Below are 21,323 nucleotides of genomic sequence, written 5' to 3' on the forward strand. Positions count from 1 at the left end.
CCTTGCTCCTGTCCTGGGTCTTTTCTGAATTGTAATCTGTGCCGTTCCTGGCTGTCCGAGAGATTGACAGCCGTTCTCTGCAAACCTTTTGTGTGGAACTTGCACACAGAGTCAGTCACAGTCTGTACGTTTGAGTGCTTTTATTGATCTTCAGTTGGGAAGTGGTGACTTAGAGGAGAATCCCCACTGGGGACAAGAGTGCCAGGGCCAGCCAGAGCAGATGGCCGGGGGCGTGTAGGGCAGCAAGCAGTGGTGGGATTCACCAGGTTCGCACCACTTCAGCAGAACCGATTGTTAAAATGGTGCTTGTAAAAAACCAGTTGTTAAATTATTTGAATCCCACCACTGGCAGAAAGTCAGGCTTGGCCTATCCCTTTCCCACCAGCTGAGAGTTGCATAGAGGCAGCAGCAGCATCCGTGGTGTGTTTGCAGTGCAGCGGTGGGAGATTTTGGTCCTTGGCTCAGAAAAGGGTCCCAGACCCTGCAGAAACGGCTTCCGGAATGCAGCTCATACGATCCCGTCGTAGCCATGCACCCCACACTTCCGGCCAGCTACCCGGCACCCATATGTGATGGCCTCGTGAAGGGGTTTCCCTGCCGCAGAAAGCAGAGTGTCAGCTGTGTCCAAAATGCAGGGGAATGGCTAGCAGCCTGTTTGAATCTGCTAAGGCTTGAAGGGTAAATCTGGAGAGGGAAGCATCTACATCTGTGCTGTACCTTAGTGCTGCTATCTGACAAGGCTTGTTAAATTAGACAGGACAGAACTGTTGTCAGGGGGGGTGGGATACCAGTACTCACCTCCACTTAGGGAAAGGATAACAGCAGCGTTGAACGTGTCCCCAGCCCCCAATGTGTCCACAACACTGTCAGGGGGGAAGGCGTCTGAGTGGACCAGCTGACCATCTGGCCCCATCGCATCGGCCCCTTTCTCAGCCCAAGCGCAGATCAAGGTGGCCCTAGAGGGCAGCAGGGAAGAGAGAGAGTTTGTGGGGTGAGGATGCAAGAGCCCCCTCCCAGCACGCTCCCTGCTTGTGAACACTGCAAGGTAGTGGTGTTATTAAAGAAAGCTGCATTTCTTTGGGAGTGGGAGCCATTTGCAGTGTGCATACATGTGCCTTCATGGACGAGAAGCAGCTTCAGGTCGGGGTCAAGAAATATTTTCAGACCAGTTGAGCAAACTGGTGGAGGGAATTGTGACAGAAGGCTAATGAGTCTCACTCTCCGGCTTCCTCAAAAGAGTGTTAAGGGCAGATGCCAACTGTGGGTTAAAGCAGGAACTTTCCCCTGCTGCTGAAGGGAACCCTTTGCCCTCTGACTCTATGCCACTGATCCACTTCATACATTCCCGTCTCCCCCGAGGACTGGCGAAAGTACTCTGAGGCAAGTCCAGCCACATCACTCCACCTGACTTTGGGGCCTCCACCTACCCGGGTTTCACACGCCCGTATAGCCCCTCCACAGCTTCAGAAGCAGAGCAGAAACCAAAATCTTTAGCCACGTCCTTACTGACAAACACCTGGAGACAGAGAAATGCAGAAAAATCACTGTCACTACAAGCCCCTTTGTCTAGCCCAGCTCAGCTGCCTGTCGGCAAGAAGCTTGGGGTGTAGGGGGCTTCATAAACAGGCCACGAAAGGAATGCTGAGCACACAGGAAGCCACTTTTACTGCATCACACTATTGCTCTATCTAGGTCAGTTATCGCCTACTCTGACTGGCAGAGGTTCTCCTCGACTAGAAGTCTTCCGCGTTAGCTGATCCTTTTAAACTGGAGGTGTTGGGGACTGAACCCAGGATTTTTTGCTTGCAAAGCAGATGCTTGGGCACTGGACCCTCCCTTGGTTCTTCTCTTCTATACTGTTGTTAGAATTAGCTAGCAGGTATCTGGACATGCCAGCTGCCCGTGCTTCTAGCTGAACAAATGGATGCAACATAAGAAGATAAGAACTAGCCTGCTGGATCAGACCAGAGTCCATCTAGTCCAGCACTCTGCTACTCACAGTGGCCCACCAGGTGCTTTGGGAGCTCACATGCAGGATGTGAAAGCAATGGGCTGCTGCTGCTGCTGCTGCTGTTCCTCCTGAGCACCTGGTCTGCTAAGGAATTTGCAATCTGAGATCAAGGAAGATCAAGTCAATAGCAGAAGGCCAACTAAGCCATTAAAATACATTTTGACTTCCAAAGTATCTTGAGCATTGTAGATTCTTCCATAGGAATTTTTTTTGTAATGCTACAGATGCAGATCTCTACAGCAGCTGCCGATCAAAAACTCTGCAGAAGATGTGCAGCTCAACCAGATCTTGCACGCTTGCAGTGTAACCACTAATGGGATAATGGCTGTCTGGCACTTCCTGGTCCAGGGTGGAATGCCTCTCTTTGGGTTGTTCCTCAAGTAGCCACAGCCTTCCCAAGTTCAGCCAAGACACCCCCTTAGATTCCCGACAGCTTCCTCCCTTTTAGGGTTCCCTACCACGTCTCCATAGCCAAAGAGCTGGTACAGTTCTTGCCGTGGCTTCTCCACCTCCACAGATGTGCCCACTTGCTGAGATTCAGAGCAGGCGTGGTTATACTCTTCTACCCGTTGCAGCATCTTCACCTGTTCAGAGGCATTCCTGCCCTGGGAAGAAAACTGTTCTTAGTGGGGCAGGCTACTCAGATTGTCTGTGCAGACACCTCTGCCCCACCCATCCCTTGCAATAGCTGAATCTCCAGCTCGGTGAAGACCCTGTTGTGAGTATGACAAACTGGGTGGAGAGAATTGTAGGGATGGACAATGCCCCTTCCAATTTCTCCAGGAGGCTGCAAGCTCCCTGATCCACAGCTGACACATGGCATTTCCCTAATGCTTCACATCTATGATCTCATGATAATCCAATAGTTCTGTAATACACACCCTGTATTATCATCACCCGCAAATGTCTGAGCTGTCCTCTCAGGTGTTCCATGCATGGTGTAGGGTAAGTTTTTCTCTCATGTTGGGGCTTTGGCAAACAACCCTGGGGAAGCAGCCCTGGGACTAAGGCTGAGCCAACATCTGCTTATATAAAGTTGCCTTATACTAACTGACCATTGATGGTGCCTTCTCATCAGTAGCAGGTTAGGCTCTTTTAAAGGGACCAAAGCTAAGACCTTCTGAATACAAAAGGAGGAGCATATATCCACTATCTTCCAAGGCCATGTTTTGGGTCACACATGCCCCCCCACCAAAAGTTAGGCAGGTGACAAACTGAAAAATAACTTTGTTGGCCATGGCACCGAAACTATGGAACTCCCTCCCCAGGGATATTTATCTGTCTTCTTCCATCATTATCTTCCACAAGCAGACAAATACTTTTTTTGTTTCATCTAGAGTTCTCCTCTTCCTGCTGTATATTTTAATTACTATTTTATGTATTTTAATATTTATTTTTGTTTTTAATGGCTTTGTATCTTAATGGGTTTTTTTTTGCTGTTTATGATATTTTAACTGTTAGCCATCTTGATACCCCTCTATGGGCACAAAGGCAGCAAACAAATTTTGGAAGGAAGTGCTCTCTTTGACTCATTTAGCTTTTATTTGTTGGCATTTGTGATGAGCATTCATAGGCTAGTTAGCAAGCCTTTATTGGTATAGACAGCAGTACAACAATAATAAAAACAGATTAAAAAGCATATACAATACAGGATATACATGTTAGGACGAAGGAAATCTACTGGCATTTAGTAATTTTCAGGAGAAAGTCTGCCACTATCATACAGAGGCATTCATAGGCAATTTTAAATTGTGGTCTTGCATGTGTGTTTTACAATTGTTTTTTTTTTTAATATACTGTAAGCTGCCTTGAGTTCTGCAAGGCAGAAAGGGTAATAAATGTTTTAAATAAACATCTATAGAGAGATGCATAACTTGGTGAACTCAGCAGCAGCAGGCAGTGGAAGCAAAGAACCATCCACAGATAAGCAAAAGGATACTCTTATATCAAATGAGGATCTTCTCAGACAGCTCCACTATCGATATTCCACAGGCGATAGAAACACAAAGGGTCAACATTCCAGGTTGCAGTCTTACTTAGGAGCAAGCTCCATTCTGTCTAGTGGGTATACTTTTAGCTCACCACACTTAGGATAGCAGTCTCACTCACCTCCCAGTGAATCCACTTGTATTGAGACAGGTTAACCTGCTCAAAATCAGCATCTGTAACATCAGGCAGGTTGCTTTAGAGAGGGGTGGGAGGGACAGATATGGAGACAAGGATCGATGAGACAGCAGAGGACACGTGCTATGGTGACCCCCCCCCCTTCACCACCCCAGGTTATTTATTTAAATCAATTAATCAGGAAAGCAGGCAATCATGATTAAAATGCATACCTGTCGGAAAAAATTGACAAGAGAACAACCCTTAAGCCTCCACTAACCCTGTTCAACTCTGCCTTCCTTGTCTGGTAGCCAACCCTCCCCCCCCCCCCCAAAAGAAACCAGACTGCCTAGAATTGTGTTTCCATGGCACCCTTCCAGGTGTTTCTGGGCAGCTCATAGCCAAGGCATTAAGGAGCCAGCCATCCCTGTCTTTCAACCTCAGAAGCTGGTACCCAGGGGCAGACTGCTTCTGACCACAGAGGTTCTGTTTATGAGTAAGGGGGGGGGGGGCAGGCTCTGCAAGCACAGTGGTAGTTTTCCTTCCCAGCAGTATTCAGGAAGAAATTCTAAGTGTTGGCTTCAACTTAACGAAGCCCTGAGGGGTTTGTTTCTAACATCCTGAAGATGTCATGACAATGTGTCCAAGAAGCCTGGACTCTTAACTCAATGCTGTAAAATTTGAACAGACCACTAGGGTGCTCCTGGACCCAGGTACTGGATATACAGATTGCAGCTGTGGTCAGGAGTATAATTTACCAGCTTCAAAGAGTTAGCTAGCTGCAGCCTTTCCTGGGCAGAAAAGATCTGACCTCTGTGGTACATGCCCTGGTTAAATCTAGATTAGACCACTGCAACATGCTCTACATGGGGCGACCCTTAAGAAGTGTTTAGAAACTTCCTTTAGTGCAGAAAACTGCACCCAGGATGTTGATGAGTGGGTCATAGGAACCATGTCATTCCAATCTTGCCCCATCTATACTGGCTTCCAGTTTGTTTCTGGGTAGAAGTCAAAACATTGGTTTTGAACCTTAAAGCCCTATACGGTTTGGGACCAGAATACCTGAAGGGCTGTCTACTCCATTGTGAACCTACTCATCTTGATCATCTTCCAAGGTCCTGCTTTGTGTACCCCCACCTTCTGAGATTAGGTGGGTGGCCGCTCAGAAGAGTCCTGATCTGGATGACCCAGGATAGCCCAATCTTGTCAAATCTTGGAAGGTATGCAGAGTTGGTTGTGGTTAGTATTTGGATGGGAGACAACCAAGGAAGTCCAGGGTCTTTAGGCAGTGGAAGGCACCTCTGTTAGTCTCTTTGCCTTGCAAACTCTATGGGGTCACCATAAGTCAGCTGCAATTAAACAGTGCTTTATTCACACAACCCACGAGTAAGCACCAAAACTCTGAATTTCCTGGTTGTGGTGGGTTTTCCAGGCTGTGTGGCCGTGGTCTGGTGGATCTTGTTCCTAATGTTTCACCTGCCTCTGTGGCTGGCATCTTTTGTGATATACCTCTGAAGATGCCAGCCACAGAGGAAACAAACAAGTGTTTGAGTTGGTTTTAATCATTTTACAATGTGATTTTATTATCTATGCTATACAGCCCCATCAAGCTGGAGCCAGCAGGACATGGCGCCTATGAAACACCACCCTGCCGCCTCCATCGGGCTTCCAGTGGTGTGGGGAGCAAGGAAAAGCTCCAATCCCCCCACCCCGCCCCGCGACTGGAAAGGCCCATAGGGCTTACAGGACTATAAATGACTGGGACAGGCCTCAACCCCTCTCCCCAAACAAAAAGAAGCTCTTGATGCTCTCCACTCTGAAACGTTCAAGTAGGAGACAGCTTCAGTGTTTCCGCACTCCTACATTCGTGCTGAGTGACCTTGGGCTAGTCACAGTTCTTTGGAACTCTCTCAGCCCCACCTACCTCACAAGGTGTCTGTTGTGGGGAGAGGAAGGGGAAGGAGCTTGTAAGCCACCTTGAGTCTCCTTACAGGAGAGAAAGGTGGGGTATAAATCCAAACTCTTCTTCTTCTTCTGAAAAGAAGGTAGTATGGACCAGCACATAGTAGCAGTAACAAAGTGGCTAAAGTGGGTATCAATCATCTTGTGCTTCAAGCCCTCTTGAGAGGCCGTACTGGTAAGAAATTGACACTACCTTGATGCCAGAGGGTAGCCCATCTTACTAGATATCTCAGCGTTCAAAGCATCAGATCAGACACCCCCAAATGGGCAGTTAATCAGTTTCAAGTAATGCCAAAGTACATCACCACCTGCTTGACCTTGCCTTTTTTGGTTGCCATGGAAACTGGTCAGTCTTTGGCTGTTCTGGAAGTGATTGCACAGAAACCTTGTACACCAATCTCAGGCCTACTGCCTTCATTGGTATACAAGAGAGGCTCCATTTCCTATGAAAGATGGGTTCAGGGTTACATTGATTGGGCAAGCTTGTCCAAATCCTAGACGTGTGGGGCTTAACTGTGGTTATTCCATTTGGCTGGAAAAGAACATTCACCCATGCGCAGAAAAACTCATATTTTCAATTCATGGACCTCTACTACTAAAAACAATACTGAGACACAGTGAGGTATTGAGGGTTACAGTCGGGGGGGGGGGGGGGGCGCTAGTAGGCCAAGGGTTAATAGTTGACTCTCAGCCCCCATTTTGGGAACTGGACTCTACCCCATTTCAATTATTAACCACTAGAACCCTCAAAACCTGCCCCAGGGGCAAAGGCCGCCTGGAAGACATTCCAGGACCTGGGCAGGCCCCTAGAAATCATTAACCAAGGCTTTCTGCTCCACTGGCTGCAGAATGGGAATTCTGTGTCCCCTTCCCATAAAGATTTATTTATTTTATTTATTTATTAGATTTTTATACCGCCCTATCCCCGAAGATTAAGACCCCCGCTGCCCCCAGGAGCACACACTTGAGCACAACATCATATTTAAATGGCGAGGTTGAATATTTACTAGGTCCTGAGCAGGTACAGGATTCAAAAGACAACCATGGAAAGTGGGAGGGCATTCTCGCAGCACATGGAAGGAGGAGGAACACCGAGACTCCTCCCGAGTTCACAGAAGCACTGCCCCACTCCCACTGCACAATGGTATCTCTTCATTCTGCCTTGCATTACCAGTCCCAGGTGAGCCTGTTTGAAGGCCCACAACTTCTCACCTTCCGCTGTCCAGATTCCAGACGTGTCCCCTGCTCTGGTCTAGAAGCTCTCACATCTGCAGGTCCATGAGTCAACAAGACTCAAAGAAGAAGGGAATATCCCAACAATAGTGTGCAATTACCAGGATGGACAAATCATGAATTAAGATTGATGAAGATGATTGGCTGCATTGTGTAGAATTAGTAGATGAATCTATGGAGAATTAGGCGAGTCAGCTCTTGCTTGATTGCGCACAAATAGTATTTTCCCTCCCACTGGGTGGCGCCGTTCTGGGAACCTGCTTGGGTGGTGGGGACTCTTTTGATCTGCTCGAGCAAACCCTTACACGTCCTGATTCAGGGCACTGTCTTTGAATCCTAGCACCGTAAGCTGGAGGTCACAGGACCTTACATAGTTTGGTTTGTAATTTCAGCACAGCTGTGGCTATGGATCAGAGGATGAAGAACTGAATCAGAACTTGCATGTCCTGGCTGCTGAACCACCAGCTTATTGAGTGGCATCCCATCATCTGAGCCTCAATTCTTCCAGCCTGTAAAAAACCTCAACCTGCCTGGTGGGTCACCAGCTGTCTTTTAATAGTTGCACCGTAAGAAGAAATTCAGCAAAGATTCTCTGTGTACCAAGCTTTACCTGCTGAACTGGTGTCTGTCAAAAGGGGCAATCTCAAAACATTGTGACGACCAACAAGATACCAATCAAAAAGCACTTTGTACATCAAGACTACTAGATGGATAATTAATATTAATTATTGCTGATAAGAACAAAGCGTCTGGGGTTTATATCAGTTGTCAAACTCCAAAGTCCTGGCCCAATAATGGTGAAATCGTTACCTGGAAAGAAATCTGCTTTTACTAACAGATTAGCATTATTCCCATCTGCACTGTGATGGGCACATCCAACTTTTTCTATAATTGGAAAGACTGAAACCCCACCTATAGTGAGGATCCCTTCGGTATGGTCCAATTGTTTGAAGCTATTTTTAGTACGTACCTCCCCACTTACGTCAACAACCAGCAGCTTCTGGACTCCCTTTTTCGAGCAAGGAGTGAGGTCTGGTCCTGCAGGCAGTCAATCTTGCGGCTACTGAGGACCCTGATGCCCGTTGTAATGCAGGTAGCAATAATGCCAATCCATTAGTAAAAGCAGATTTCTTTCAGGGTAACAATCCAAATTGGAATCCAAACAACCAAGCTCGTATAGAGAACCTGGTCCTTTATTGGCAGATTATTTTGTGGGGCAGCTGTATCAGAATTCCTTGCAAACATAATTTGTTGAAAGTCCGCCATCTAAAGTGGGTGGGGCCCAACATGGGGCGCCTTAATATGTGTGCCTCCCCTACCCATTTGACACCACAAGAGGAGAAGAGAAACGGCACCCTACAGAGATCCTTTTCCACAAAGGTGGGACAAGTTGTAAAGGTGGGAATCCACAGGAGCTTCTGCCAGGTCAAAGCCTATTTTTCTTCTACTGAGGAAGAAAAGTTTTTTTCTTCTCCTTAAATTCTACTCCCTTTCCAGGGAACCTAAAGTATCACAATTCCCAGGCAGCCTTTACATCATAAAAAATAATAGATATTTATGAGGTTGTTCCTTCCATAGTTCTGCTGAAGTATATAGCACAATGGCTATGAGAATGAGTTGTAATCTAGGAGGATCCTGATTCAAACATCCCCTCACTTGCCACAGGCAAGTCCTTTTTCAGCATCAATCTCCTTTGCAACACAGGATGATAGCAGAGCCCTGTCTTCCATGGGCGTTGGGAGGATGGATCAAAACAGATGCACGAAGGGCCATGACCACTGAAAATACAATACATCTGCTTGTTATTAGGGAGATTCAGCTTTGTTATTCAGGGCCGAGAAGAACTGTCTCTGCCAAAATTCTCTCTTCAGGCAACTATTAAAGGGACAGGAGTCCAGCCTTTCTCTGCAGCTGGGTCCACAGAGCTGAACAGATGTGCAGAAATAAGTCTGAGACATTCTGGCAGGGCTTCTGACCCATACTTCAGTTGCTATATTTCGGCATGTTGCCCAGATGTTGAAAGCAGAAGAGTGTCGCAGGGGGTGTTGGCAACCTTACTCTCAAGACTACATTTTACCTCTCCACAGACTTTAGTCTCCCCACACAAGGAATACAAAAAGGCCAAACCTGTCTTAGACTGCTAATATGACTGTAACCAGGAATGCTGTGTGAGGGGTGGGTTCTAGCCCCTTCCTCCACTTGCAATGCCCATAGCCCAGTTACTGAGACAATGTCTTGCATGCTGAAGGTCACTGGTTCAATCCCTCATATCTCCAGTTATAGGACCTCTTGGGAAAGGCTCTAGAGAATGACTGTCAGGCAAATCAGACAATGCTGGGCCCAATGGCTGCTTTGCTTTCTTCAAGAGGAGGACCAAAGCTCAGTGACAAGGGATCCATGCAGAATGACCCTGGCATCTCCACCTAAAAAACCCCAGTTAACTCATGATGACAAACATTTCTTCTGCCAGAGACACTAGAGAGCCACTTCCAGTCAGAGCAGGCAATGGCCAGATGTTGTATTGGTAAGTTCTTACATCCAGTTATGCAGCGCTTCCACACAAAAGCCAAAAACCAGCAGAACACAATTTTGACCCAATAATTCTGATTCCCAAGAGCCTCTGCTTTTGGAGTTTGGATCCTTCTGCAAAGCCAATGAAGGTGGAATAGGAGAAGGGTCTGCTAAATGAGATTTTCCCAGCGGCCAGCATATTTTCCTGCTGCTTCCTAATGGTCAGCAGACTTTTTTTTAAAATGCAGAAATGCGGGTTCAACTATGCAAATGTGCTTGAGCTGCAGGTCACATGACCAATGCTTCCTGATGCAAAATATTCAGAATTCAGACAGATTTGAGTTCTCCTCTACATCAAAGACTCTCTCCATAGGAATGAGAGGAACAGGTAGATATACTTTAGAGTGTACTTTTCCTGTCTTGTCATACTGAGAGCATGAAACAGGTGAAATCACTGTTAATACCAACATGGCCCTAGTGTTTCATGTTAGGAAGTGATTGACTGAAAGGACAAAGGGCTTGCTAGAGTAGGCCTGGTCCCTAAAGCAAATGGCAGGGTGCCCTCTGGCGCCACCCATTGGCAGGGCAGAAGAAGCAGCAGCAGCCAGGCTGGGCCTTACGTGTCAAAGAGAGTGACTGTCCGAGAGCCATTGGTTTTGTTGACGATGCAGCAGGCACATGGCGTCTCCCCCCAGCTCTGCCAGACCACATGAGCCACATTCACGTTACGGTGCTGGAAATCAGACAGGATGAATCTTGGGGCCAGGGAAGGGGGAGAGAAAGAGGAGGATTAGAGTAGAAAGCAAGGAACACTCTGCCTACGCACCTAGCGGCATGAAGGATGGTGCGGGTGCCTGTCGTCGTGTTGCTGATCACCATCGAGAGGGGCAGCGAACATGCCAGGTGCTCGGCCACATGGGCAAGGTCCACGTTGCAGCGTTGGAAATCATCACGGACAAAGCTGGGTGTGCAGAGAACAGAAGCATCTTGGGGAGGGCTCTCTGTGGGGATGGAACAGAAGCCAGGAGACCTGGTTCCCAACCAGAACAGGCATTCCTGCTATCCAACAGGAACTAGCCCCCAAAAGCACTAGGAGCTGCAGTGAACATTCAAGTGAGCAGAGGTGTTGTTGGCGGGGGAGGAAATGGCACTCGGGGCAAAACCTGCTCTGGGCCTCGTCCCTGCGAGCCACTTACCTGGCTGGGCCGCCACTAGGCACCCCTCGGCCTTATCCCGCCAGGCTGCTCCTTCAACCGGCAGAGCCTCTGCCAGCCAAAGGAGCAGCCTGGCAGGACAGGGCTGAGAGGAGGGGTGTGGGGGCACTTCTCTGCCCCCCACATGACCAGCTGGGTGTGTCCGGGGACATGTGACACCACATGTCCCGTGAGCGCTCCGCCTCTGCAAGTGAGATAGTGGTCTTCGTGCCAAGGGGTCCAACTCTATCCAGGGAACCCAAGCCTCTCTGCTGCAATCTAGTCTATTTTCCTTCCCATAGAGGGCAACAGAGTCTCATACTCATCACTTCATCCCTTCCTAAAAAAAGAAAGATGCCAGCAGATATGACTTCTTCAGGGAATGAAACATGTAGGCAGCTCTGAAGGCTATCTGTCCTTTTACAGTTTGAGCCGCTTTAAAGGAACCAGTTTCTTGCAAGCCCCAAATTGTGCATCTACATACTTTGTTCTCTTAATGGTTATGTTGCACAAAATGTCACTCCCAAATAACAGTGATTGGTTTCTAAAAAAAAAATGAAAGGAACCCTAGGTTCCACCTTCCACTTGGAAGGCACGCCCATTCTTTAATCTAGACTTTGGGAAGTGACTTTGAGCCTGTGAGAAAGAAAGATTTGTGATTAAATAAACAAATCAACACACGGTATCTACCCAATGGTGACTAAAAGTATTCCGGGGCACAGGCTTTATTATGGCCCATGTTTCAGGTTTCAGTCCCACTGTTCTAAAAAGACCAAGGCTCAGAAGGACTCTGCGCATGTAAAGACATTTTTGCTTGCTCTGATTTCACATATTTGAAGGCCAGAGCCTGCCATTTAAAATGGGCTCCCAAATGCATTGTTAAAACCAAAGCAAGATCTGGAAACTGTGGTAGGCAGCTGCAACCGAGGAGGCCCAAGGCTTGTCGTTCTCTACTAGCCCTGCAACGCACCATGGCTCTCCCTCTCTCAAAAGCAGCAAAGGTAAATGTGGCCAGAACAGAGAGATGCTTTGACCCTTGTGTCTGAATCTCACACTATGCTGGGCATATCTGCCAACTGACCTAGCACGGACTGCAGCATGCTTCCGTTCCAGGGTCATGAGCATCCCATCAAAGAAGAAACAAGGGTTACGGCAGGATAGCAGAGGGGGGAAATGTGCTAAAGAGAAGGAGAGCTTTATTTATTTATTATGGCATGTATATCCTGCCTTTCCTCTGGGTTCAAGGCAGTTTCCAAGGGAAGAGATGGCCCCAGAAGGAAATGCATTCCACTACCACTACCCTGAATATTACTTTGGAGGCTGTGCTGAGAAGCCATTCCACAGAGTACCAGAAAAGAGTCAGAAACTTACACTGAAGAGGAGACCTGTGGGGACTTTTTACCTTGGTCCTTTCTGCAACAAAGCACTTATTACCCCAAACTAGTTGGGCACTACCCAAATAGAAGCAGCGATGCCAACCCAAGCTGTATTCCTGTTGGCTAAGGCAAGGAAGCAGAGATTAATGTTGTGTCTACCCTGTCCCCCAATGCTCTTACACTTGTGCCCAAACACACATGTTCTAGGAACCTGCTTAAGTCCAGCAGACGTGTAGCTCCGGGGGGGAGGGGGGTGTGACGCACTGGGCACGCGCCCCTGTGGGGGTGTGGTGAGGGTGTTCCGGGGGCGTTCTGGGGCAGGACGGGGGCGGAGGATACATGGGTGCACCGGGTGCTTTCCCCCCTAGCTATACCTCTGAAGTTCAGAAGACAATCAATTTCTCCAGCAACTGAAGGAGAAAAGGTGCAAGTCTCCCCCATACTTACTTGGCAGCATGGCCTGGAGCCAGTGAGCCCATAAAAGCACAGGGTGCCCCAAGCAGAGACAAGACCGTGCAGGTGTTGGAGGCATTCCCCCCTCGTTGCCAGCGCTGTGACAGACACCTGGAAACACACCAAAGGCCAGCCTCAATGGAGCTTACTCTTTTGTGCAAAAAACAATTGGCAGAATAAAATGCACAATCTTGATTATTTTCAAAAGTGTTTCAGATAGCCATTAGCAATTTCAAACCAACATTTATTGGTTTGTTAACATTATAGTCCACTTTTCCCACTAGGACAACTAATAAGCAATGCAATAACATTGTAGAAATCAGAAATGTGAAAACAGAACTGAAACAAAACATAAATACAGGGCTGAATTAAGCTAGTGTGAAGACTGCAGCATATGTTATAAAGGAACCCTAATTTTTTTCTATAAAATGCATGTAAATATTAAAACAGAAATTATTTACTTGCAAGGTAAAGTAATTCTATTTTTTTTCATTTATCATTCAGCCAGATAATACATCAAATAACTGACATTACTACTTACATACAGGTATCAATGTCAAAAGTCAAAAGTAAGAAAACTACAATTTTAAAGCTATATTTTCTAGATTTAGCATTACCTGCCCTGACAAGATTGTGAGATGCCGATTGCACCAGAAAGTTTACAAATATTTTGTGTGGGGCCCTCGAAAATGCAGGGACTGTAGTATACGCTACTTTTGTCTACCAGGTTAATACAGCACTGCATAAATATTAACATGACACAAGTTAATAATGTGAAAATGATATAGCTGGATCTGATTTACATCAACTGGCAGTAGGAACTATACACAGTAATAAAGACTCTGATAGGTCTGCCAACTCTGCACATGTTTCAGCAAAACATCCAGAACCAGGCAGAGCTCACAACTTGCTTGGATGCCAAGGCACCTGCCCAGCAATAACAGCCACAATCGGACTGAGCAATGCCAGCACCCACTAGATTTGGGGCTCTGGGTCACTGGACGATGCTCTTGGCCTCTAGGTCGAGTGACATTCATCACGGATTAGCTGTCACAAAACCAGCATTGCATCCACTCTCGTTAATAGATGGGAACGGGGTAAGTGAGGAGGAGGAGAAGTCTATTCTACATTCGCGGTCGAGCATGCAACTATTGCAGGAGAAGCAGTTTAATTCGGATTAAAGAACACCCGATGACCCACATGCCGTTTGCCCGATCACCACCGCCGCAGTCGGTCCCTCTCACTTGCACACAACATCACCCTTCACCCGAGGCCCTGATCTTTCCCCACCCACCCCGGGGATATGGAGCGACCTCCAACATGTACCTGGTGTCCGTGTCCTCCGCCGGGTAGCTCTCCACCACGCTGATGATATCCAGGCACACGAGGCCGACGCACAGAATCGGCTTCTCCCCCATGGATGCTGGGCGATGCCTGCGTTGCTTGTACAGCGCCTGGCACACAGCAGAGGCGATCGATGGCCGGCCCGCCCTCCGGCCACCACCGGCCCAGCCCACCTCCGCAGCTTTCGCCGTCCCCAGATCCCTCCTCGCCGACGCAGACTCCACCGGCCGCCCAGCCCCTTCGTCTGTTCCTGGCTTCCTGCAACTATTGGCCACACGCCGATTGGTTGCTTTCTTCTACTATGCAAATTAGCGTCACCCCATTGGCTGCATAGGGCATCACTGCTGCTATGTCCCTTTGGTCCGCCCTTGAAATTAGTGTCGCCAATCAGGCGCCTTTGCTTTGGGCCTGCCCCTCTCCTCCGGGTTATTCGGTACTCCTCGGCGCGCTTTTGTAAATTGAGTTTGCAATACTGGATGTTTTCGGAGAAAGGGTCGCCGGCCTTCCAGCGGCACAGGGCTCTTCGTGCATTTCTGCCCTTTCATCAGATCAGGTGGCTTGCCTGACTTTCTAGCCTTCGTCTTAAGAACATAAGAACATAAGAACTAGCCAGCTGGATCAGACCAGAGTCCATCTAGTCCAGCATTCTGCTACTCGCAGTGGTTCACCAGGTGCCTTTGGGAGCTCTTCTGGTCTCATCTTAAAGTGCGACTTGCCATCCAGTGCGTTCCAGATTTGGGGGCGCGGGGAGGGGGGTGTTGGGGAGGGGCGAGGAAGAGAAAATAAGATTGAACGCAAGGAATAAAAAGCCTCCTTCATACTTTTATGAACAAAAAGAATTAGGACCCAAGCGGAGCAGGAGCATTCTAAAACAAAGAGCACATGGCAGATGAAGTTACAGTTCTACTCAGTTCTTTTTGTTGAATAGACTCAGCCCCTATTGGATTTCAAACAGCCAGGCATTTTTAGAGCATTGGTAGTAGACACTTTCTTCTACCTAATCTGGTCGCCATATCTCAAAAAGGATGTCGAAGAGATAGAAAAAGTGCAGAGAAGGGCAACAAGGATGATTGAGGGACTGGAGCACCTTCCTTAGGAGGAGAGGCTGCAGCATTTGGGACTCTTTAGTTTGGAGAGGAGACGTCTGAGGGGGGATATGATTGAAGTCTATAAAGTTATGCATGGGGTAGAAAATGTCGACAGAGAGAAATTTCTCTCTCTCGCAATACTAGAACCAGGGGGCATACATTGAAAATGCTGGGGGGAAGAATTAGGACTGATAAAAGGAAACATTTCTTCATGCAAGGCGTGATTGGTGTTTGGAATATGCTGCCACAGGAGGTGGTGATGGCCACTAACCTGGAGAGCTATAAAAGTGGCTTGGATAGATTTATGGAGCAGAAGTCGATCTATGTGGCGGGGGGTGCAGAACCTGCTGACTCTCCAGATGTTCAGGAACTACAATTCCCATCAGCCTCTGTCAGCATGGCCAATTGGCCATGCTGGTAGGGGCTGATGGGAATTGTAGTTCCTGAACATCTGGAGAGCCGCAGGTTCCCTACCCCTGATCTATGGCTACCAATCTTGATCCTCCTTGATCTGGCAAATGCCTCAGCAGACCAGGTACTCGGGAGCAGCAGAAGGCTATTGCTTTCACCTCCTGCATGTGAGCTCCCAAAGGCATCTGGTGAGCGGGCCACTGCGAGTAGCAGAGTGCTGGACTAGATGGACTCTGGTCTGATCCAGCGGACTCTTTCTTATGTTCTTATAACAAGAAGTGTTGATTTTTTTTCTCTCAAGCATCCTTGTTGTTTGTGGGACCCAGATTTTAATCAATCAACTCAGTTGACATTTGGATTACATCTTTAATCAAGCTTGTGATGCTTTGGAAAAGGCACTGCGGGCACTGCTGGCAAGCAACTTTGTGAGGTCTCAGGCAAGCAGAGAATGCTTCTCATAGAGAAAAGGCAGATTATAAAATGTGAAAAACAATTCAGACAGCATGAGACATCCAATAAAGAAGGCAATAGAGCTAAGGGTTGTGTGTGTACAGTGTCGTCACGTTGCAGCCGATTTATGGGAAACCCAGCAAGGGGCATTCAAGGCAAGTGAGAAGCGGAGGTCATTTACCATTGCCCTTCTCTTCACAGCCTTCCTTGATGGTTTTCCTTCCAAGTACTCGGCGTGCTGAACTTCAGAGATCTGATGAGATCGGACTCTACCATGCCACCTTCCCTCCAGAATTAGGATTACAGAATGTCTAAGTATGATACACCATAATACAGAAAGCTGGTTACAAAGGTAGAAAACAATGTAGTAAAAGAAAGATGATACATATAATAAACACTGCAGTAAACTACAATTCCCTTATAAAGGCACCCTCCTGAATTGTTTCATTGTACTACAGTTCTAATTGCTTTATTGAAATGACTTCCTGAATATTTCTTTTTTTCATATTTGACGGAATGATAGAAGAGTGGAAACATTCCTGATCTCAGGCGGGTCATGGAAGGTAAAAGCCATAACAAAGAACACACGTACAGGCAGTTGCCGATCTTCCCCATTACTCTCAGAATGCTTTGCTCAGGAGAGCCAGAATTATGTAGTGGTTTAGAGTGGTGAACTCTAATAAAGAGAACTGGATTTGATTCTCCATTCCTCTACATGAATGACAGACTCTTATTTGGTGAACTGGATTTGTTTCCCCACTCCTATAGATGATGCCTGCTGGGCAAGCCACTGTTCTCTCAGAACTCTGTCAGCCCCACCTACCTCACAAGGTTGTGGGAAGAGAAAGGAGTTTGTAAGCCACTTTGAGACTCCTCACAGGAGGGAAAGACGGTATAAATCCAAACTCCTTTTATGAGTGTATTATTTATCTGTTAAAAAAGCAGGTCATAGAATATGGCTACAACTTCCAAGTTCTCTCCAAGGACAACCCATTGTAGTAGTGTAGATGACATTATCAAAACATAAGAGGTAGCTGACTAGTTTGCCAGTTTATCAGCCAAAGGTGATAAAAGACACTCCTGGTCAGCACCGATCAGTCAGCAGAGCAGAATGCCAAGGAATCCTTAAACCATAAATCTGATCCTTCAGGGGGAGTGGCCTGCATGTAGGTAAGGGGGGGGGGGTTCTCGGGTTTGAACCCCCCCATTCATGTCCGAAGCTCCGCCCACCCGTTTGTGGGTTTTTAAAACGTTTTAGTGATTTTTTGGTTTTTGGCATGCAGGGGGCGCATTGTTTGGGCTAGCAGCACCAAACTTTCAGGGATTGTTTGGGGGACTCTCCTGATGATACTACCCGGGTTTGGTGAGGTTTGGTTCAGGGGGTCCAAGGTTATGGACTCCCAAAGGGGGTGCCCCCATCCTCCATTGTTTCCAATGGAAACTAATAGATGGGGACTACACCTTTGGGGGTCTATAACTTTGGACCCCCTGAACCAAACTTCACCAAACCTGGGATGCATTATCAGGAGAGTCTCTTATTGATACCACCCAGGTTTTGTGAAGTTTGGTCCAGGGGGTCCAAAGCTATGGACTTCCAAAGGGAGCATGCCCCATCCTCCATTGTTTTCTGCAATGGGGGGAGCTAATAGAAGATGAAGGCTACTACATCTTTGAGGGTCCATAACTTTGGACATCCTGAATCAAACTTCTCACACCAAACCTCAGGAGGGATCATCGGGAGAAGTCTCTTATTGATACCACCTCAGGTTTTGTGAAGTTTGGTCCAGGGAGGTCCCAAAGCTATGGACTCCCAAAGGGAGTGCGCCCCATCCCTCCATTGTTTCCAACTGGGAGCTAATAGGAGATGAAGGACTACACTTTGAGGGTCCATGCTTTGGACCCCCTGAACCAAACTACACCAAGCCTGGGTGGTATCATTAGGAGAGACTCCTAAAAAGATACCCTGAAAGTTTGGAGGTACTTCTAGCTTCTTTTAACCGATACACCACTGACAGCAGGCACCCACCAGTACACAGATTCTCCTTTTAAATCCCCCCCCTTCAGCATGGATTTAAAGGGAGAATCTGAGGTCCTCAGTTTAGAAGAAGAAGAAGAGTTTGGATTTATATCCCCCCTTTCTCTCCTGTAGGAGACTCAAAGGGGCTTACAATCTCCTTGCCCTTGCTCCCTCACAACAAACACCCTGTGAGGTTGGGTGGGGCTTTGAGAGGAGCCTCTGAAAAGCATTGAGCTAGCCCAAGGTCACTTGGCTGGCGTGTGTGGGAGTGCACAGGCTAATCTGAATTCCCCAGATAAGCCTCCACAGCTCAAGTGGCAGAGCAGGAAATCAAACCTGGTTCCTCCAGATTAGAATGCACCCGCTCTTAACCACTACACCACATTGAAAGTGATGCTGTTTCAGGGTGGGGGATAATCCACCCCCAAACAGCATCACTTTCAATGTTGTTTAACTAGGGACCCCAGATTCTCCCTTTAAGGTGGATCTAGTTTAAACACCATTGAAAGTGATGCTGTTTGGGGGTGGATTCCTGCATCACAGCGGCTGCCCCGGGGGGGGCGGGGGGCGCAAAACTCAGATTTTGCACCAGGCTCCATTTTCCCTCTATGCCTCAGCCCAGAGGGTCAGGGCAGGGGAGTCTGCCATCCCCAACCTCGGAGAGCTGCTTTTATAAGCTCTAGGCCAGGGGCGGGGCTTGGGGAGGCATGGCCATGCCCTGGGGCGGGTGGGGTATGGCCCCACCCCGAACCCCCCCCCTAAAAAATCTATACCTACGTCCCTGGGGAGTGTGATGCAAGCTAGTATAAACATACTCCCCAAACTGACAATGCAGTGATCCGTCAATCATAGTTATTTTATCTGATTTATTAAATATTTTCAAGACTGAATCCTATTGGCATTCAGCTGACAGTTATTATCTAGTTCATAATAGTCTGGGTGCTGGTATATGCATTACAAATGCTCTTGATCTTGAATGAAAACTGAACTACACATATTGTTTATTTTAAATACTTTATATCCCATATACCTCTCAAGGCTTCTGAGGAATCTTACATAAATCAATAAAAATAATCCTCAATTAGAACAGTCCCTAAAAATAGTCAATTATCACTAATGAGATCGCCAGTAAAAATAATCAAAAGATACAACAGCAAGCAACCAAAAACATGCAAAAATAATCTTTACAATAATCAATAACAGCCAGCAGAGAAACTAATAATAAAATTGTACAAAAATCCATCCTAATCTAATCTGTCAACCTCAATCAAAAGCCCTGCTGGAAAGTGACATCAAGTTGCAGCTAACTGCAACAGTGTTTTCAAAGCAAGAGACACACAGAAGTGTGGCCTGCCATTGCCTGCCTTTCCATAGCAACCCTGGACTGCCTTCCCATAGCAACCCTGGACTTCCTTGAACTCCCATCCAAGTACTAACAAGGGCTGACCCACTTAGCTTCTGAGGTCTGACAAGATCAGGCAAGCCTGGACCATCCAGGTCAAGGGGAAGACTCTTAAAAAGGCAAACTTCAGCAAGTCAAGTTAGATGCCAGATAAACAACAATGGGAAGAGTGTGCCAAAGGCCAGGGGCCACAGCAGAGGAGGCCCTGTTTGTTTGTTTTTTGCAGGATACTCACCTCCCTGCATTCCATATTGCCTGACGATCTCTCCTAGCGTCAGGCTATAGATATTGGCATCAAGGTTGAACCTTGTGGCACCATGCAAGATAACTTCTCTGGGGTAAAACAGTAGTCATTGAATGGTAACTTCTCCAACTGGCCAGACAGGAAGGGATAAAATCACTGCAAAGTGGTGCCCTCAATCTTCTCATCCAATTCAGAAATTATTGATGAGCAATCAAATCAAAAACACTGAGAGGTTTGAAAGTATCAAGAGCAATCTGTCTCAGGATGAGGACTGTTTCATCTGGGGATGATCCACGACTGCCCATTTGGACTTTACCCCAGAGTGGAAGACTAGAGATGGGCCTGCAATTATCCAAAGCTCTCAGATAAACAGATTCAAAAAACACAATTTGATGGATAGCTTGCTTCAGAACTATGGTCGTGATCCCGCAGTGATAGGAGAAGGGCTTAAGCAAGCCATGAGCACTTCGAATAACTTTCCTCAGGAGATACCAAGTAAAACTGACCAAGCAGCAACTTTAACCCAGTATAATAGCAGCATCCCAGTCTCATTGGTTGTAATTAGTTTTCTCAACAGCACTGTGAAGTAGCATCATAAGAAATGGTGGGGCTGTACAGGTGTTTTATGGTGGATGATGATGAGTTCCTTCCAAGGAGCCGCCAGCCCTGACACACTCTCTTGGCCCCTTCAGCCCTGGAGTAGGCAAGGGCTCTGACTGGTGGTCACAACTCTGGCACAAAAGCTTGACTGGGGAGGGCCCAGAGCATCTTTCCTGCTCCCATGGGCAACTCTGTCTTCAGTCAGGGTGTGGCTAGTTGAAGAAGAAAAGTTTGGATTTATTTCCCCCTTTCTCTCCTGCAGGAGACTCAAAGGGACTTACAATCTCCTTGCCCTTCCCCCCTCACAACAAGCACCCTGTGGGGTAGGTGGGGCTGAGAGAGCTCCATGGAGCTGTGACTAGCCCAAGGTCACCCAGCTGGGGTGTGTGGGAGGGTACAGGGTAATCTGAATTCCCCAGATAAGCCTCCACAGCTCAAGTGTCAGAGCGGGGAATCAAACCCGGTTCCTCCAGATTAGAGTGACCTGCTCTTAACCACTACACCATTCAGTTGAATGGTCTGAATGACACAGGCGAAATGAACAAAAAGTCTAATTTAGGGTAAGAATTATTTTGATGTATTATTATGCCCTGACCTGGATAGCCCAGGCTAGCCTGACCTTGTCAGATCTCAGAAGCTAAGCAGGGTTGCTTTGACTAGAATTTGGAGAAGAGATCTTCAAGGACTACCAGACCTGTGTGACACGGAGGCAGGCAAGGGCAAACTGCCTCTGAACAGCTATGGCCTTTAAAATCCTGTGGGATTACCATAAGTCAGATGTGAGTTGACCCAGGGCAAAAAATTCCTGGGAAAGCTGGCAGGAAGACTATAAACAATAAAGTGACTATCTTCCCTGGTCACCTGATCTTGTTCAGGTCAGATAAAATCATTTCCAGCTTGGGGAGGAAGGATCAGCTCCCTTCAA

General features: G+C 47.3%; 1 protein-coding gene across 5 annotated transcripts; it reads right to left on the reverse strand.

The window, feature by feature from the left end:
- Positions 1 to 125: 125 nt before the first annotated feature.
- On the reverse strand, positions 126 to 14,427 carry KHK (ketohexokinase). 5 transcript variants are annotated; one of them, XM_048515900.1, is made up of 8 exons: positions 14,169 to 14,427; positions 12,837 to 12,953; positions 10,441 to 10,575; positions 4,121 to 4,193; positions 2,470 to 2,616; positions 1,428 to 1,516; positions 799 to 956; positions 126 to 594 (listed from the first exon to the last, which is right to left on the reverse strand). In XM_048515900.1, the coding sequence occupies exons 1-8, from the start codon at positions 14,258 to 14,260 to the stop codon at positions 509 to 511; spliced, it is 897 nt and encodes a 298-aa protein (XP_048371857.1). In that variant the 5' UTR covers positions 14,261 to 14,427; the 3' UTR covers positions 126 to 508. The 5 variants fall into 5 exon arrangements, with proteins under 5 accessions (XP_048371857.1, XP_048371847.1, XP_048371866.1 ...); XM_048515890.1 differs by lacking the exon at positions 10,441 to 10,575 and adding an exon at positions 10,647 to 10,781; XM_048515909.1 differs by lacking the exons at positions 4,121 to 4,193; positions 10,441 to 10,575 and adding an exon at positions 10,647 to 10,781 and having other exon boundaries at positions 2,470 to 2,611.
- Positions 14,428 to 21,323: the final 6,896 nt, after the last annotated feature.

Source organism: Sphaerodactylus townsendi, linkage group LG01 (assembly GCF_021028975.2).
Source record: "Sphaerodactylus townsendi isolate TG3544 linkage group LG01, MPM_Stown_v2.3, whole genome shotgun sequence".
Taxonomy (NCBI): Eukaryota; Metazoa; Chordata; class Lepidosauria; order Squamata; family Sphaerodactylidae; genus Sphaerodactylus; species Sphaerodactylus townsendi.

What these genes read in the sequence shown, in the direction of transcription:
- KHK (XM_048515900.1), bottom strand. Translation starts at nt 14,260, where the DNA reads ATGGGGGAGAAGCCGATTCTGTGCGTCGGCCTCGTGTGCCTGGATATC. An exon ending in TCTTTGGCTATGGAGACGTG is followed by an intron (nt 1,517 to 2,469) that starts GTAGGGAACCCT and finishes CTCTGTCTCCAG; the next exon opens with GTGTTTGTCAGTAAGGACGT. An exon ending in TACGGGCGTGTGAAACCCGG is followed by an intron (nt 957 to 1,427) that starts GTAGGTGGAGGC and finishes GCTGCCCTCTAG; the next exon opens with GGCCACCTTGATCTGCGCTT.